At 35.6% G+C, this 17,076-nt stretch overlaps 1 protein-coding gene across 1 annotated transcript; it reads right to left on the reverse strand.

The window, feature by feature from the left end:
• Positions 1 to 2,096: 2,096 nt before the first annotated feature.
• Positions 2,097 to 12,424, reverse strand: LOC128224428 (uncharacterized). The gene is made up of 4 exons (XM_052934270.1): positions 11,687 to 12,424; positions 10,161 to 10,390; positions 6,841 to 6,986; positions 2,097 to 4,163 (listed from the first exon to the last, which is right to left on the reverse strand). Exons 1-4 carry the CDS (start codon positions 11,861 to 11,863, stop codon positions 2,500 to 2,502), a joined length of 2,217 nt encoding a protein of 738 aa, XP_052790230.1. The 5' UTR covers positions 11,864 to 12,424; the 3' UTR covers positions 2,097 to 2,499.
• Positions 12,425 to 17,076: the final 4,652 nt, after the last annotated feature.

The following is a 17,076-nucleotide window of genomic DNA, read 5'->3' on the forward strand; positions in this document are numbered from 1 at the left end:
AACAAGATTTGTGTACCTTAAAGCGTTAATAATTTCTTTTAAGAATATAAGGATGAGATTACCAGAACCAATTTTAATGGTAGACAAGATGGCATTAACACCGATACAAATATGTAAGGATAATACAATTGCTGACAATGAAGCTAATATATTGAGTAAACACGATCATAACATACAAACTTAACTGTAAAGCCGCTTTCTGTTGTTTTAAATAGAGAAGGAAAATACGGGGATCCGTGATATAGTACACACAAATTTGACTTTATATCAAGGGGTCGCAGGTTCCACTCACTACTAAAACATTTATTGCCATCCGGGAGGGACGTATAATGGGGTCTCGTGCGGCAGTGCTTTACAATGATGCTCATTGTAGAACCAGGTACCAGAGTTAAATGGTGTCTGCGCTTTATACTTCAAAAACCTTATACGACTAACAATCTGCCAGAGAGTGAGAATAAATAAACTAAAAAACACCAGGAAATATACATGCCACTACTACTACTACACTTGCTAGTACACTAAATTACTATAAGCTGATTTGTTTCACATATCATTCAGCAATCAAAACTCTTTTAATTGATAACAAGTGATAGAAGGTTTCCTGTTCCAGTTTAATCTATTGTATTCATGTCTCTTTTATGTATCTATTTTAATATGAAACAAGAAGAGGGTAAATGAACAAAATGAGAACAGCACTCTGAAATGTTTAATAGTTTTATTATTTACATAACATAATAAGTTCATGGACATACAACAAAACAACATATTTATTAAATAGGATTTCAGTTAAAAAAGCAGTTTATATTCTCCACGTCAGATTTTACGTATTAACTTTTGGATTCACGGTATCTCCGCTTGTATATATGTGTTAGTAAAGAACCAATTACGTCTCATTTTCTAACAGGAACAGCGATTGCAAATCCGAGTTAACGCATGTTTTAAAAATACATTGCCTTTCATTCGAAGGCCCGAAAACACAACATTCAACAGTATATAAATGTTCAAGTATACAAACACTATTGTTGCAATATCAATAAACAACAAGTGCAAGCCACGAATAAAACATGATACCAGACAATGAAAAGCTTTTGTAATAACTACTCCAGCCAGAACGCACCCCCCCCCAAAAAAAAAAACAACAAAAAAAAACAAACATTTGTCTTTCCTAAGAAGCGCCCCTCTATTTACTTTTTCAATGAGTCAAATATTCATCACTTATTATAATAATTCAAATACCACACCCTTAACTTATATATCAAATAATCTGTGTTGAATCCTTTCAATCAGCGTTTATTTTGTATTTACATTAAATGAGATACCAGATATGCAAGCATTTAGTTATAGGCTTAATCAATGAGAATTTCAACTGTTGAGGGTGTTTCAAGGTCCAGACACTGCAGTTCATCTGATACACACTCCTTGCGTAAGATTGTACGGTGAATTTGTCAGCCAATGAGGTCGTATCTTTAGTCACATGGATGATCTTCATTCAAACCACCATGAATAAGATAGTTCTGCTCGCTACGCTCACTCCGCCTATTCGTAATCATTAAGATTTGAATTTATGTCATCTAGCTATTAATTATCATACAGTTAACCTTTGATAATACATTTCCTTGATGAACATTTCAAGATCATGCCCCTAGATCATTTATCATTAATAATCAGATCAGCAATGCTTTGTCATAATAACAGATTTATCCTTAATAATTCCGCGTAATCTATATTAATAAATCTTAATTAACAAAAACCCAATTCATGAACATTTCAAACATAACTTCGCTCATTACCGATAACGACATCCAATATAAATACGGAAAACTGCACTCTGATATTTAGACAACTTTTTATTGCCTTGAGGGAGCCCCTTTTTTCGGAAATGTCTGGTGGCCAGAGATATAAACTACTAACACAATAACAGGTAGCTGTTAATCATATTTACGTTCGATAACTGATGTTTTATCTCTTCAAGCGTTACTAACGCTTTAAACAAATGAAACTTTCGACAAACTATTGAGATCTGTTCATCTGTGAATGATTTGATTTGAAGGGATTGATGTCAATATGTATATAAAATTAGAAAAAACGGAGTCAACAACACTGTGTGATTTTACTCTTTGTGTGATATGTCCAAGATGTGATGAAATAGCTTTTGTTATGTCGTTAATACTATTATAAATTTATGCGTTTGTTAATATTTAAGTATTGTTTTGTTCATGAGTCAATCTGTATCAATCATTTGAAAATTTCACAAAGTTTCTTACAAAGATTGCAACAAAGTCATACACTATAGGACAAGCGCAACGATACGTCAGCCTGCCATGCATATAGTCAAATATCCCGTAACCCTGCGTCCACTCGGATGTAACACTATGATTAATATAATAACATCAAAACCTCCGACAAAAGTTGAGTCTGTTTCGAGTTGTGAAAGTGGAAAGATCCTAAATGACATTAACTGAAGAAGCATTTGGCGCAAATACGCTTTCAAACTGCCATTTACACATTCTGACTTCCAGTTATTCGTCGAGCATATTGGTTTGTCATTTGGGAATATTTATTTCGTAAATGACCTCTGCGTGACAGAAACACCCTTCCCCGCAGTTGCGGGTATTTCCTTAACAAATGTTGTGCAACAGTCATGCTGTCCACTTCAATACGTCTAGGTAAACTGAATGGCGAGGATTGACCATTGCGCATGTGCAAACCATCAGAATGCGCGCGCATACGACGATTCTGCACAAACGCTTGGGAGTTTTGTTGTTCACGTCTTTGCATGAGCGGGGAAACATCCTGTCGCAATCCTATGTTGCTTGGCAACTTAGGAACATGCTGGCGTATGTCAGTTGTTGAAAAGTCCCTGGTGTCAAGATGCGGAGCCTGGCGGACTGCCTCCCGCGGTGACGTCATACCGTCGCCTCGATGCCATGCTTCAGGGTTGGGAAAAACCTGTCTCATTCTGTTCATTTGCGCCACAAACTCTTTTGGAGGAATAACAGCGTCATTCTTACCGTTAAGATTTCTTTGTCCATTTTGCAACAGAGTGTTTCTAGCGAGCCCAGATGTAACACCAAGAGCAGAACCATGAGTAGTGCTTTGCGGAAATCCGCTGTTTCTAGTGGAGAAAATGCTTCTACCGGCTTGAATGTGTTGGATTTGTTTGGGGAGTGTGCTTATAGTATCCGAGATTGACGATATTAAACTACTGTGAACATTTGAGCGCTCGAGGGGATTGGCTAAATTATGGGGCGCTTGATTGTTCGGTCTTTTGATTGGTGTACGTAATTCGACACCTGATCTGTTAGGTACAGACAGGCTTTGTTTGTTTGGATCACTTGCAAATGTTATTGGAATCAGCCTGTCATTTAGAGATCTTCTGCTGGGGTCAACGTTGGGATTTACCATCAACGTAAAAGGTGTCATTTGGCCACGTTGTAAGCTGTTTTGAACGCGTTGTCTCTGGTTCGCATCGGTGTGTATCTTCTGATTTGAATCATCTGTCCGTGAGAGAGTATTAAACCGTCTGTCTTGTAGATTTATATCTCGGACTGTATGGATAATAGATGGCCTGGGAAGGTCGACATTCCTCCTAGAAGCTGGAATGGGGTCACCGAATATGCTCATACCCCCAACGTTAGAGAGGTGTCCTGGAAATAAGTTGGTTTGGTCAAAACTTCCCATACTTTGAATCTGGTCAGCAGAAATGCCGGGCAAGTCTGGAACTCTGTTTCTATTTGGTTGAAGCCCTGGTAAAACGCGTCTTGGGGTCATCCCTGCTCCCGGTAGAACGCCTTGTGGTACGTTCATCTGGTCTGGATTAATTCCTGGATGATCACCTGCCCCACGTCTAGTTCCAACCATTCCACTATCTTGCGTTGCTACATTCGCCCCTGGGGCATTAAAGCGTCTGTCCGCAAATTGTTGGATGCCTCGTAGTGCTCTGATTACCGCCTCAAATGAATCAGATGGAGCCTCATCAATGATCTGAGTTACGTCTGCGGTCTGAGGAATAACTATATCAGCCTCAGGAGAGATGGTGTCATCTCGTACAGAGATATTATCCACAGTTCCACCAATACTTATATCAGCACAGTTGACAAACGTCTCCTGCAAACCACAGCCAATGCAAGAGGTTCCGTTATTATCACGACCATGGCTGTTGCCTGGAAACGGAAAATAGTTTTCAACAATTAAAATCAGAAAAATAACATTCTCAAGGGGAAATGCTTGGGCAGCATTAATTGCAAAGTATAAAAACTTGGTTTGAATGAATGTTAATAACTATAACTGTCGTTCGGAGACCTTCTGCTTGAATCAATGATACTAAAATCACTATTCACTATTCTGCAATCTCACAACAGCGGTCACCTCCTTCTGCCATATTGTTGTTACTGCCACAAAGCATATCAAGTGATGCTTATCAAAGTTACTTGAAGCCATTAAAATTTATTTTTACTATTGTAAACAACGATAGTTAATGGAATTTTACTAAGCTATTAAAGAACAACTTGTATAGCTGAATATAAGCTCTTGCTTTTGTATGTAGTGTCATACACTTTATCTTCTCATTAAGGTAGTTCAAGGAAGAAAAAAAAAACAAGATACAAAATATGAGATACAAGATACAAGACAACTCATTTAAAGTATGTTTGTTACTATTGTTGCTGGTGAGCAAATTGCATTTATTCGGAAGTGAGTACTGTATGTGTGTCTATGCGGTTGTGCGTGTGTGCATGTGTGCGTGCGTGCGTGCGTGCGTGTGTGTGTGTGAGTGAGTGTGTGCGTTTGTGTGTGCGTGCGTTTGTACGTTTGTGTGTGCGTGCGTTTGTACGTATGTGTGTGTGTGTGTGTGTGTGTGTGTGTGTGTATGCGTTTGTGTGTGCGTGCATTTGTACGTATGTGTGTGTGTGTGTGTGTGTGTGTGTGTGTGTGCGCGCGCGCGCGCGCGCGCGTGTGTGTGTGTGTTGTTTGTAGTTCTACGTGGGATAGGTACCGCTATCGAATATATAGTGGTTATCTTCAACCAATTTCATTTTTCTTATTATAAAAAAAACGTTTGTTTTAATGTTGTTTAATATTCAGTAAATACGTGGCACATTAATCCTACATACGGTGATTTTGATAATAAGACGCAAAATATCAGTGTGTTTTCGTGTACGAATCGGTCAGTTTACTTTAGAATCAATGAGACACCTGTTAGGGGGTTTATAACCTATATTTCAAATGCACAAGTTGGTTAAACTAGGGTAACGGTTAACCATAACCATAACCTAGTTGTTAAGGAAACGCCATCAAGTAGGACAAACATGCTAACCCCAACTGGTGAACATTCTGCGGGCCTTCTATTATTAGTTTCAACTCAGAAATATATATTCGACAAGTATTTTATAAATTTCCATTCGAAATGGATATCTGTGTTAGTTTCAACTCAGTTATACAATGAAAACTACAGGAACAAATACAATACAAGTCCAATGTACGAGGAACATGCGAGTGTCTAATAAGAAATGAATTCGTGTTCAATAATCGCTTATTTTAATGTATTATTATTTTCCAGGTTCTGTGTTGCATTATTGATATGTAATTTGATTTACACTTTGTCGGAAAACAGCTCTGCATGCAAGTGTTAAATTTCATGTATCTCCAACGTGAAATAAATTTTATTGTATCTCTTATTTCTTGTTACCATTACGAACAGACCAAACACACATCAAAATAGCTTTACCGATAATTGAAGTGACTGCCTTGGTACGAACAGTGAAACAAGACTACACTAGAACACGAGGCTACTGTCGGCTTAAACTAGTTTTTTTTCTAGTTTTATTGTTATGGTTTACATTGTCAACTTTTATATATCTACACTCAATTTAAATGTTTATAAAAGTCTCTAATTGTGAAATGCATCATTCTAAACATTAAGATAATACATAATCAAGTTAAAATTAACCATTTATCATAATCTTAATCAGGGTTGAAATTGGACTAATTATAGCAATTTTATGCAGAAAATGTAGTTAACATTAACTATTTGGACTGATTTAACAGATAACTGAAGGTTTAAATTGGAATTCTAATTGTGATTTTATGCAGATATGCTTTTAACTGGACTAATTAAAAACCGCGTCTTTATCACTGTGTGGTCGCGTTGTTATACATCAATCACTTTCCAGACACGTCCCAAGGCTGAGTATTTAAAGCATATGATTTTACAATGACTTGCAAATATTTTTATTTTTAATGGGCCAAGTTGAAAAAATATTAAATCGGTGCAAGGATGTTAAGTGGTCGAAATTATAGTTTGTCCAATAGAATGGAGGAATCCTTTAAATGTGCCGAAATTATTTTGGTAGTTCAGAATTCAATCCTTCTTAATTTGAATGAGATGAATCTGTCGCGTTAAACATAAGCTGGGATAGTAGACACAATATAAGCTCGACCACTTAGCGGGTTATAAGTATGTCGTTTCTTTCCAAAAACGAATAAATGTAGAAGCATGCTGATTCTGCAAGGTGTCTCCAGAGTCGGGACAAAATAATGTATAACATCGCTTACTTGGTTAATTGACAAATGCGGATTCTGCAAGGTGTCTCCAGAGTCGGGACAAAATAATGTATAACATCGCTTACTTGGCTAATTGACAAAGGCTGATTCTGCAAGGTGTCTCCAGAGTCGGGACAAAATAATGTATAACATCGCTTACTTGGCTAATTGACAAATGCTTAAGTAATGACAACCTATTGACTTTTTAGAGGTTTTGTGAGCGTAAACAAACAATAAGTCGGTAATTAATTAATCATGGTATTTTAATTTTTTGCTAAATAATTAATATATTATTCTTACCAGCTTTATAAATCCACTGTAGAACGCATCGATCGCAGACGACACCTCGCGGCAATATGACCTTGACCTCGTTAAGTTTCGGGTCTTTTGGCGGGTAAAACTTGTACGGGTCTTCTGGAGAGCCTTCCACTATCTGCAGTGGGTGACTGAAAGGTAGCAAAACAAGTAATGACATGACGAATATTGATGCAAGGCATCAAAGACGCAGCTGAATGGGTTTTTATTGAATAGTATTATAGTGGTTTAATAGCAGTATTCGGCGGGAGGCAGTAACCGGAGATTGTTTTTTTAATCCTTTCATTTATTTTTTTTCTTATGGCAATCTTAACTGTTTTTTTCGTAGTATCCAGACATTCAAAATAATTAGATTAGTCTTTCAAAGTTTGTGAACAAAAGTTTTACAAAAATTGTCGCAATTTCTCACGTGGGACAAGGTCAAGTGAGATTGATTGCTCATGTTTATTGATCAATCAGAACGGAAATACTTTATAAACTGTATGACTAGTACCAAATAAATATTGTTATAATGTATAACAGATTATTATAAATAACAAACGTGACTCGAAACCATATAATGATTGATAGCAAATGTGTGGACGGCGTGAATCTCAAAGCAAAATTGCATTTTAAAAGACACTAAAAACACACGCAAATGTCATAAAGGTTGTAATTGATGGAACGATATAACAATTATTGTCTGCAGGATTCAAGTACAAATACAAAGATGATTATTCTTCAATATTGAGTTAATTGAACAATTTCTTTTCTATTTTTTTTCAGTTTTTCAATTCCTTAAAGGAAACAATTAATGATGCAGGTAACCGACACATAAGCTGAATGAGTGATTGAACACCTTAAGGTGTACGACCAATAAATGTGTTAGTGTTGGATGCCAGGTGACTCCATATTACCTCTGTATCATTTGAATTGAATAAAAAAATGAAGAAGAAAAGACGACATAAAATGTTCATATGACGTCATCAAACAAATTTGTGAGTGAATAAAATGATATTTGTGATCAGAATTTCTCGAACTTAAGCGCGCTTTTTTTATATCATTTGTGTTCTCAATTTAAAATGTTCTGAAACTTTTTAGAAAACTATTATCACAAGTTTCCCAAGCTCTGAGTGATACCTTTTCATGCCAATTGTCAGATAGGAAGGACCTGGTAAAACGCGTCTTGGGGTCATCCCTTTTCTCAAAAATTCTAGGCCTAACAAGCTTAAGTATTTTATTTCGTTATGCTATCTTTTCACTTTATCTTGACTTTACGAAGCAAAAAATAATAATGATAATAATCTTATAGTTAGTTTCATTTTAAAGTCCAGGAACTCTAAATAATGTTATAAAACCGGTTCGCTTAGCTCACTTCGACGGTTTACAACCCCAAAATATTTACATTTAACTAGGTCGCGATCGCGTTGTAATTTAAATTTAGAAGTAAAACGTTATGACTTCACTCTAAAAAAACTAAATTATTTATTATTATACACTTGACTCGCAATGATTTTTCACTAAGTAATAAGAAAACACACGATAAAACACTATAATTGATTTATACTGTTATTAAAAATTTTACGAGTTACTTTATTGATGAAACAACATACATCAGTGGCTGTTTTCAAAAATGGCCTAGGTTTTTCGATAAGCTCCATTTAGGCTAATTTTGCCTATCATATAGCTATTCCTATCAATGATGTTCTTCGTACAAATTAGTGACACACCTTCAACCGCACATTAGTAACAGAATCAGTTCTTAACTTGAAAGAAACAAATGCAAAATATAGCGACAAAACTGACATGAACAGAGTTTGTAAAGTTCAACTCAATACGAAACGTACTGTTCTATTTTTACAACGTGACTGTATGCACTAGTACCGAATATATCTAAATTTGAATTATTTCCATCGAAGCGTTCATTTTAACTTTGTCGAGTTTGAATTATATTTCTGTATATTTGATGACTGTTTATGTTTTTATAACGCTTGGTATCATTTGAATCATCTAAAAAAGTGTGCTGCTGTTTTTATTCATAATGAGGAAATTAATCTGTTTCAAAGGTGCTGTAGATCTATACACGTTTATACAATATTGTGGTCGGCTGTTTGGTAGCCGTTTATTGACAGATGTGGCATATTTACGTCAATACGTTGATCAATAATCAGACTATTTCGTGTGGTAAACGTTTCGAGAGCGGCCATGGCAATAGTGCACTAATAAATGAATTGCATTTAAAATAAGATTAATACTTCAAATAGCCTATCGCTGCATCGTTATGCCTATAAAACATTTACCGTTAATAATTTCGGGAACATAAAAGACTTCTAGGAATTGATGTGTTTCATATCATGTCACAAAATCGCAAATCATTCACTGCATTAAAAATAAAGATGTTTTAGACGTTTAGAGTGTTCACCAAGAAATGTGAACAATCTGTAATGTGCATAATTATCTACGAATGCCGATCTTTCACAAAATGCAGAAGAGGTATCATCCCAATACTGAGGTAGGCATAACTGGAACATTTTAAATAGTTAGGCACTTATCTAAATACTTCGGCAATGATCTTAATGATATGGCACTTTTCTCAATACTGCGGCAATTATCTCAATACTGCGGCGATTATCTCAATACTGCGGCAAATATCTCAATACTGCGGCAATTATCTCAATACTGCGGCAATTATCTCAATACTGCGGCAGTTATCTCAATACTGCGGCGATTATCTCAATACTGCGGCGATTATCTCAATACAGGGGCAATTATCTCAATACAGGGACAATTATCTCAATACTGCGGCAATTATCTCCATACTGCGGCAATTATCTCAATACTGCGGCGATTATCTCAATACTGCGGCGATTATCTCAATACTGCGGCGATTATCTCAATACTGCGGCAAATATCTCAATACTGCGGCGATTATCTCAATACTGCGGCAATTATCTCAATACTGCGGCGATTATCTCAATACTGCGGCGATTATCTCAATACTGCGGCGATTATCTCAATACTGCGGCGATTATCTCAATACTGCGGCGATTATCTCAATACTGCGGCGATTATCTCAATACTGCGGCGATTATCTCAATACTGCGGCGATTATCTCAATACTGCGGCGATTATCTCAATACTGCGGCCATTATCTCAATACTGCGGCGATTATCTCAATACTGCGGCTATTATCTCAATACTGCGGCGATTATCTCAATACTGCGGCCATTATCTCAATACTGCGGCGATTATCTCAATACTGCGGCTATTATCAAGCAGTGCCTCCATTTTCCTATACAATATTCTCTAATTATAAACACACTTACGCATCAAAACAAGCCTGGGTCAAGGTCATCTCATTGTTAGGACAAAGGTGAAAGGTCACGTAACCCTTATGATAGGCGGTAAGCTCGAATTTGACATCTATCTGCCTCATGCCTGCGGGATAGTGCCTCACGATGACCCCTGTGTCATACGGACCGCCTCTATCATTCTCGAAGGGCCCGTCGTAGGGATCTCCACACAGCCCGCATTTTCCTCCGCTCTGCTGGAATTTCTGCAAAATAAACCAGTATGTTTAGACATATTAGAATCTACAACATTGTTAAACCTACAGTTGGAAAACATCCTGATATCTTAGTTTCCATTTTAAGAAAGCATGTGCCTGAATTGGTTCGCCCCCTGTAAATTACCAGTACCACATATTGAAACAGTCTTCCATTTTCAAGAAAAAAAGACAAAATTAATAAGGTCTCTTCATAATATAGTGGTGTTATTGATTAAAATCTCATTGATAGCTTTGGAAAACAAATTGACGAATATTTTGTTTCTGATCGTTCTTAAAGCCATTTGCCAAGATGATAATAAATCCATGATTCACTGTACGTAGGACCTCATTTTTCGTGGTTAACATAGAAAACATAATGTATTTCCAAACAAAACAGCTATTTTTGTATAATTTCTAATACATTTTCCATCGGTCAAGTGTTAAACAGTATAGAAATAAACATTAATCGATGTTTTATTGAAGCTAGATCATTAGGGACATCATCAAACTGCCAAGTATGGTTATAAAAGTCGCTTTAATATAACAACACATGCAAATTATTATTAGATGCCACAAAGTCTGAAACGTGAGTTTTAATATCTACTGAACCAAAACTTTGCTCACATGTCTACGTAAAAAATACGACTTAAATATTTCGACAAGCCATTCTTCTTAAAACTTAAAATCAGAAACAAAGCATGAGGACATTTGTAAATAAATTAAGGAATGGAGATTTTCAAAATAAATCTTATCGAAAAAGCTGAATTTTGTTGCAATTAAAAAACATGTATTCAAATAGAAGAAAGTGATTATGGTACCAGCGATCAAAAATCAAAACTTACCCTCGGATGTAAAAAACGTTTCAATATATGAAAATCATCTGTTCAAAAGACATTAAAACAACGTATGCAAGTATACAGACGAATATACAAAATCTTACACAGACACTCATCCATAGTTCAATGACAAACTGTACCTCATTAAAAGTGACACTGTATTTAAAATTGATACAAACACATATATAACAAACATCAATTTTGACTGATAAAATACTTACTAAATAAAATATTTATGGAGAGTATTAATTAATTACAAAAAGACCACATGCGCATGAACAAATGATCTGGGCCTTGGGACAAGGTCATAGTAAGCCGACCTGTTGAACTTAAAACAGATTCAGTTCAATACTACGTAAAATAATTAATGTAATGCAAGACAAAATAGACGTGACACAAGTGAACAACTTACGAGAAACCCACCGCAAGACAATGAGTTCCAGTCAAAGTTGACTAGTGAACTACTTACAAAGAATCCTCCGCAATACAATGAGTTCCAATCATAGTTGATGGGCACGTCGAATCCATAGCGCCAAGCCAGGCTCCGCATAGGGGGCTCCTGCATTCCCCCGTGGGCACTGCAACACGTGATGAAGACCAGTAGGAGGAACACTGGAAACACTGCCAGTGTCACGTGATATTCCATTTTGATTTTTCAAGCTTTTTTTAAGTGTGCTTTTTATTTATTTTCGACACTAACTTAAACGCATAAACGTGTTTTATATCTTGTTTGTAGAAGGAGAAGATTTTTCGCTTTTCTTTAATCGGTATTTGCCTTTTTGTATTTGTCCCTTATTCGAGAAAAAAGCTGCTTTGTATATAATTTTTGATAATCTGCTGTCCCACTGGTATAATTCAGCTCTTGTTTGGAAACCTTACTGCAATACTGTCGATAACGCCACGTTCTTCAAAATATATCTCCACGTGTTCTACTTATATCATTGTTCAGGTTTGTTTAACTGTCTTTTATTTGTTTTAATTTATAAAACTAAGTGTATTTATTATATTTTCGCCCTTTTCTCTCAATATTCAAACTGATCGTTTTATAATATTCTCAAAAGCATTATGTTTTTAATTTCAAAACGTTAACCACTTTTAAATTAGCTGTTCTTTTGAAGTGTGGCTGTGTTGATATCGTTACTATAGATATTATAACATTGCAAAGATAATTTCAAGCACAAGCTTTTTGTATTTCAAGTATTTTTGATCGTACAGCTAATGGTGTTACCCTTCTTTCTGTACAAGTATAAACAGAAGAATTGCTTATATACGATTATTTCGCCTCAGAAACTAGCTCACTAACTGCGTCAGCCAATCAGTCATGGAGACATCGTGAGTATCATGTTTTCTCACCTGTAAGCGTCAACCTATGTAAACAAGGTGATAACTGTTAAGGTGTCCTAGGTATAAGATATTGTGTTAGTATTATATTGGAATAGTTGATTTAATATTTCGATCATGTAATATTGAATACGTTTGTGTTCAAATTACTTTATAAATGTGTGAAATCTTGAATCTTGAATCTATAATAGTCAACGTGTATGAGAGGATTGCTCAGAACTTTGTTAAAGTTAACAACATGATAAACTACATCCTTAACTATAGTTAATCTATAACTTTAAACGTGAACTAGTTGATATTAATTCATAATTCTAGAGAAACTATCACAGCTGAAACAGTTGTCAATAATCTTGTAAGTAATAACGCAGATCAAGTGTATCCATAACTGCCAGAGCAACGAGGATGACAAAATTAACATCGATTAACATTATTAATTTAGCAAAGTTCTGAACAGTGGTATAATAGTGTGCTTATATGAGACTGACAATTAACGACCGTTTAGGGAACAACCGTTTTGATCAAATGAGAGGATGGTTGCTAAACCGGCGTTTGCTTACTTTAACTCCTACGCAGCGATTGCCCTAGCCGAATGTTGTTGTTTTTATAATGCAAAGGGAGGTAAGCGCTTTTCGGTGTTTTAATCGATTAAGTTCTGTGTTTTGGCTTAATTCCTTCGTGCAGGTAAAATACATGTAGGTATGCACGTTAATCGCCAGAATACTTTAACAAAAGTCATTTTAACACTTTAATGAAGGAAACGAATGTGAACACTACACTTAACACACTTACATGCGGAAATACAGCACTTTATTGGCTCTGTGAGATGAGAAAATACGGTTATGCATTTGTAGACTTAGACTTACCCTTTACAAACTCAAACAGGTAGATATAACAGAACAGAAGATAACAGACGACATACATTATTACAGATAACATTTGTTATACGCAACTCAATTATCAATGATACAAGTAAGTACAGTAATTTTGATATAGTTTTCTCACTGATAATGTTAACAATTGATAATAAAATGCTATTGCTTATTACCTTGACGTTCATTTTAATGCACTAATTCATCAGTTTGTTATTTGTTAAATACGTGACAAGAATATATTTAAAACTATGAGTACGTAGGCACTATTTACAATTGTTTTAGTCTTATAAATTGTCTGTCCTTTTCTTCTAATCTTCTCTGTTCTGTTATAAGCTTTTTTATTCAATTGGTTACTTCATTTTTAATAATGATATCTAGCGACCCCATGTTTTTTTCTGTATCATATAAAACAAATTAGTGAATATAAACACATTCCAGCTGTTTTGTCCGAACCTTGTGCTAAGAAACCGAGTTTTTTATATACATATTAGCTCCTGGGGTCCTATTTTTCATTGCATTTCAGCGAAAATACACAATTTTGCGGGCTTTAAATAAAAAAATACATAAAGTTGAGGGCTCAAAATAAAAAAAAAAGAAATGGCTGCGCAAAAATGCACCAAGTTGCGGAACAGAAATGAAAACATTTGCAAAGAGACTGAGAGAACATGCACCAAGTTGCGGGACAAATATAAGTCAATTTTCAAAGTGGCTAAGCGAAAATGCATCAATTTGCGGACTTAAAAAGAGCAAAATGCACCAAGTTGCGGGCCGGAAAGAGAGTATAGAAGGTTGTGCCTATCACTTTATTGATGCTGGAAAATGCATTTATATAATTGTTAAGTTGTTTCATCTTCAGAATGAGTGAACCCCATGATTTTTCTATCAACTATCAATATATCGTCACTGGTGACTGTTTGACACGGTCAGCACAAACTATGTAAGAACCCACTAGTGCGCAACACTTTGCCATTTTCCGTCGTAAATGACCTCGAATGTTTATGAACGGGCTTTATTGTCAGAAATCACGCAGTAATTTTAATATAGCAGATAAACTTTATGAGATTACTCTTGGGAATCTTAATTATTCATGCAATAATGCACTTCAATGGCAGTCAATTTAAAGCTGCACTCTCACGGATTGAACGTTTTGACAACTTTTTTATATTTTGTCTTGGAACGAACCAATTTCTGCGAAAATCCATGGAAAAAACCAGTTGTATAAGACTCCTGACGAAAAATTGGATCGCAGATTTTTATATTTAAGTTAAAAATTTGATGTTTTATGCTTTTTCTTAAACCGTTAGTAACGGTTTAAGCCATTAAACATTAATTTTCGAACGGAAATATGAAAATCTACGATCTGATTATTTTGTCAGCAATCTTATATCATTGGTTTGCAGATATTTACGCAAATATTTGCTCTTTCCAAGATAAAAAAAAAAAAAAAAGTTGTAAAAATGGTAAATCTGTGAGAGTGCAGCTTTAAACTAAAATATATAATATACACGTTATAACACTACAATCAACTAATACTATTGTTAATATTTGTACTTCTACTTCTACTAATGTTTCGGCAGATATCCTAGGTTGTTTTCGATGAAATATGTCCGAGGTGTTGTTCCGAATGAGAACTCTATTGGGTTTAAACCAGAACAAGGGCGCTCAACGTCACCCTTGCATTAGAATAAAGATTCTTGTTGCATATAGTTTTGTAGTAATCTATTTTTTCAATGAAAAATACCACAAAAAAGTCCAGTTTTATTTCATCTTTTAAAGCCAATATTAATATGTTAAACACTTACTCTATTCAACGTCTTTACATTAAACAAACGCATTAACTAATAAAAACAAACAAACACACACAGTGAACTCGTATCTCATTGACCGTTACAAAGGCAGTAAATCGAATATTTATTGAACAAGCTATTTATAGACCAGATGCAGTTTATTTCTCTCGTTCTGTGTTTCTTAGACCCTGGCTATTTTGATGCGTGTGTGGTTCTTAAGTGATTTTATGGGGTTTGTTTTTCTCGTTCTGTGTTTTTGGGACTAGCTTTTGAGATGCGTTTTAAATACTTTGAAATTAAACCATTAATACACCTCTTCATAACACTAACTCCTACTATGGGTCGAATACCTTGAAACATGCAACAAACATCGCATCGATCAAGTGTAAGAAGCCGTGAGTTTAGTGTGAACGTAAAAACGTCATTTTCGCGCTTTAAACAGGTCTCTGCGTTCTTTAGTTTTGAGTTTACGATTTAAATCGAGGGGCCGTAAGAAAATAGTATTGCCATGTATGAAGTAAAGTAGTTAGTACAACATTGCATGCAAACCTTCAAAGGGTTATTTATTTCCAGGTTTACTCGCTGCTCTTATTGGTTGACTGACTTATTGAGAATAATTCGAGGGTATAATGCGAAAAGGTTCTAAGTGACATTCAATAAAGCAGAAGATGGAACCTTTTCGCTTTCACCTCTCGAATTAAAGTTACTAAGGATCTGAGGTGTCAGTTTATGGTGACAATAAAATCATTCACAATAACTAAACTTTAGTGATTAGTTTGTACTTTGATACCCTTTAAGATCTAAGACAAGGCAGAGTTTTACGTACATAACATACGTACATAGATATTGTACCGTAATTAAGTTTCGCTTTGCTGCCTATTTGCGTTGAATATTGGAGAATGTGTTTATCTGATTACTTTAAGTTAAATATTATTTTTAATTTGTTTTCAAGTGATAGTGGCCCCTATGAGGGTTGTTTTTTAATTGTATACTTATTGTTTAGACAAAAATAAGGTGATGCGCAGCACGGGCCCGAATTTAAAGTAATGCTCTTACAGACTAGTTTAAAATCCAACACAGACGCCAATTAAAAGTAATGCGCAAAACGACTAGTTTAAAGCCAGGCACAGGCGCCAATTAATGTTTATGCGCCTACAGACTAGTTTTAGGCCTAGGACAAGCGCCAATTTCAAATTATGCGCAGACAGACTAGTTTAAAGCCCACCACTGGCGCCAATTTAAAGTTATGCGCATACAGACTATTTAAAAGCCAGGCACAGGCGCCAATTAAAATAAGATGTGCGCATACATACTAGCTTAAAGCCAAGCACAGGCCAACAGTTTAAGTTATGCGCATACAGACCAATTTAAAGCCAGGTACAGACTCCAATTTAACGTGATGCGCATACAGACTAGTTCAAAGCCCAGCACAGGCGCCAATTTAAAGATATGTGCATACCGACTATTTTAAAGCCCAGCACAAGTGCCAATTAAAAGAAGTTATGCGTATACATACTAGTTAAACGCAAATTTAAAGTATTTCGCATACAGACCTGTTTTAAGCCAAGCACAGGCTTCAAATATAAGATAATGCGCAGACACAGACTAGACACATGACCGAATTTAAAGTTATGCGGAAATATATTAGTTCAAAGTCCGTCAAAGGCACCAATTTAAAGTTATACGCATACGGACTAGCTTAAATCCCAACACAGGCGCCAATTTAACGTTATGCGCATGCAGCTAGTTTTAAGCCAAGCAGATGCGCCAATTTAAAGTAAAGCGCATACAGACTAGTTACAAGCCTGAAACAGGCGCCAATTAATAGCTATGCGCGGTTAGACTAGTTTGAAGCCCAG

Source organism: Mya arenaria, chromosome 17, assembly GCF_026914265.1.
Source record: "Mya arenaria isolate MELC-2E11 chromosome 17, ASM2691426v1".
Lineage (NCBI taxonomy): Eukaryota > Metazoa > Mollusca > Bivalvia > Myida > Myidae > Mya > Mya arenaria.